At 28.1% G+C, this 1,688-nt stretch overlaps 1 protein-coding gene across 1 annotated transcript in view; it reads left to right on the top strand.

The window, feature by feature from the left end:
• LOC106476528 (ADP-ribosylation factor-binding protein GGA1-like) overlaps positions 1-1,688 on the top strand; it is a 15,674-nt gene that overhangs the window by 12,556 nt on the left and 1,430 nt on the right. The window contains exon 9 of the mRNA XM_022380364.1: positions 1,422-1,585. Within this exon, the coding sequence (XP_022236072.1) occupies positions 1,422-1,585 (164 nt within the window). The remainder of the gene's footprint in view (positions 1-1,421; positions 1,586-1,688) is intronic.

Below are 1,688 nucleotides of genomic sequence, written 5' to 3'. Positions count from 1 at the left end.
GTTAATAAAACCAGATATTGATGATGTTTATAGAATATAAAGTATTGTTAGAGGTATAATTTTATTGTTCTTGTACATTACTGCAAGATATAAGTTAATAAAACCAGGTATTGATGATGTTTATAGAAGATAAAGTATTGTTAGAGGTTATTGTTGTTATACATCATTCTAAGATATTAATTAATGTTTCAGTCTAATGAGATAGTTTACTGTATAAACAAAGTAGCTACAGTGACCTCAGTTTCTAAACAAATAATTCTTTGTTTTTACTTTAACAAGTTTCATATATCAGTACATAAAAGAATGATGCAACTGTGAAGTGGATTAAACAATCAGTTCGTTATCTTAGATTTGTTTAAAGCATTTTAAGGTTGTTGTGAAGTTAACATTGAATGATGAAGTAGTGGTATAAGAGCAGAGTAGACTAAGTTTTCATAAACTAACAGTGTGTGTTTTAAAGTACAATACGTTTTTGTTTCCATTAAACCAGATTAAACAATTACATTCTTATGGTCTCATAAGACAACACTGTGTTCGATAATAACTTTTCATGTTAATTCAATTGATCCTGCTAATTTCAAGAGCAGAGTAGACTAAGTTTTCATAAACTAACAGTGTGTGTTTTAAAGTACAATACGTTTTTGTTTCCATTAAACCAGATTAAACAATTACATTCTTATGGTCTCATAAGACAACACTGTGTTCGATAATAACTTTTCATGTTAATTCAATTGATCCTGCTAATTTCAAGACATGAAGGATACATATTTTAAGTGTCTCAGCAGAAGTATGGAGAGAGTTACTTGTATTAATATATTAATTACAATTTTGATCACTGGTTCACAACCCATTTTGTTTCATATTGTGAAAAATATTTTTAGTCATTTATCAGCCACACGTTTTCTCCCCAAACTTTATAATTTTTCTACATAAGAAACTTTTAGCTGTATATTCCTGTGTATTTAATATTAACTTCTGCTCGGACCAGACTACCCACTTAGATACAAAAATACAGTTAGTTAAATATGGTGGTCTTACTTATAGAGATTAAAATGCATTGTTTTATCACTTGTGTGCTATCACTGTTAAAGATATTTTTGCCTATGGCCCGTAAAAGACTTAATATAGAATAATCTCCAACTATGCTTGTCTTTTATTTTCTAAGATTTAAATTGTTAAAAATTAGTTCTCTATTAATAAAGCAAATGTTTAAAAATTTTGTTGAATAATGTTGAGCTTTTTTGTGCTAAAAATAATGTTATATTTATTATTAATCATATTAGAAAAATTTATAGCTGTTGCTATTATAGAAGTAGCTAGCTAGTTTGAAAAATATATGCTAACATGTTAGTCTGGCAAAACTATTACTTATTGCAGACTAGTATTTAATTTCTACTTTTTTATTATCTAATCTATTTCAGGAGAAACACCGTCACTAACTCTTCAAGAGAAAAATGGCCTAACTGTTATTGTACATTTTGGTAAAGATTCTCCGAGAGCAGATGTCACTGTGATGGTTGTATCAACTATGAGTAGAAATTCTTGTCCTGTTAAAAGCTTCAACTTTCAGGCTGCAGTACCAAAAGTAATTAGACTGTTTAATGTATTATACATCATCTGTATTAAAGAATAACACTGTTCATCAATTTGTTATATACTTCTCCAGTAAAAATAAACTATGATCAAAC

This window comes from Limulus polyphemus, unplaced genomic scaffold (genome assembly GCF_000517525.1).
Source record: "Limulus polyphemus unplaced genomic scaffold, Limulus_polyphemus-2.1.2 Scaffold10794, whole genome shotgun sequence".
In the NCBI taxonomy this organism is placed as follows: Eukaryota; Metazoa; Arthropoda; class Merostomata; order Xiphosura; family Limulidae; genus Limulus; species Limulus polyphemus.
Note: the sequence above shows the minus strand (reverse complement) of the source record. Positions and strands in the feature narration are given on the sequence as shown.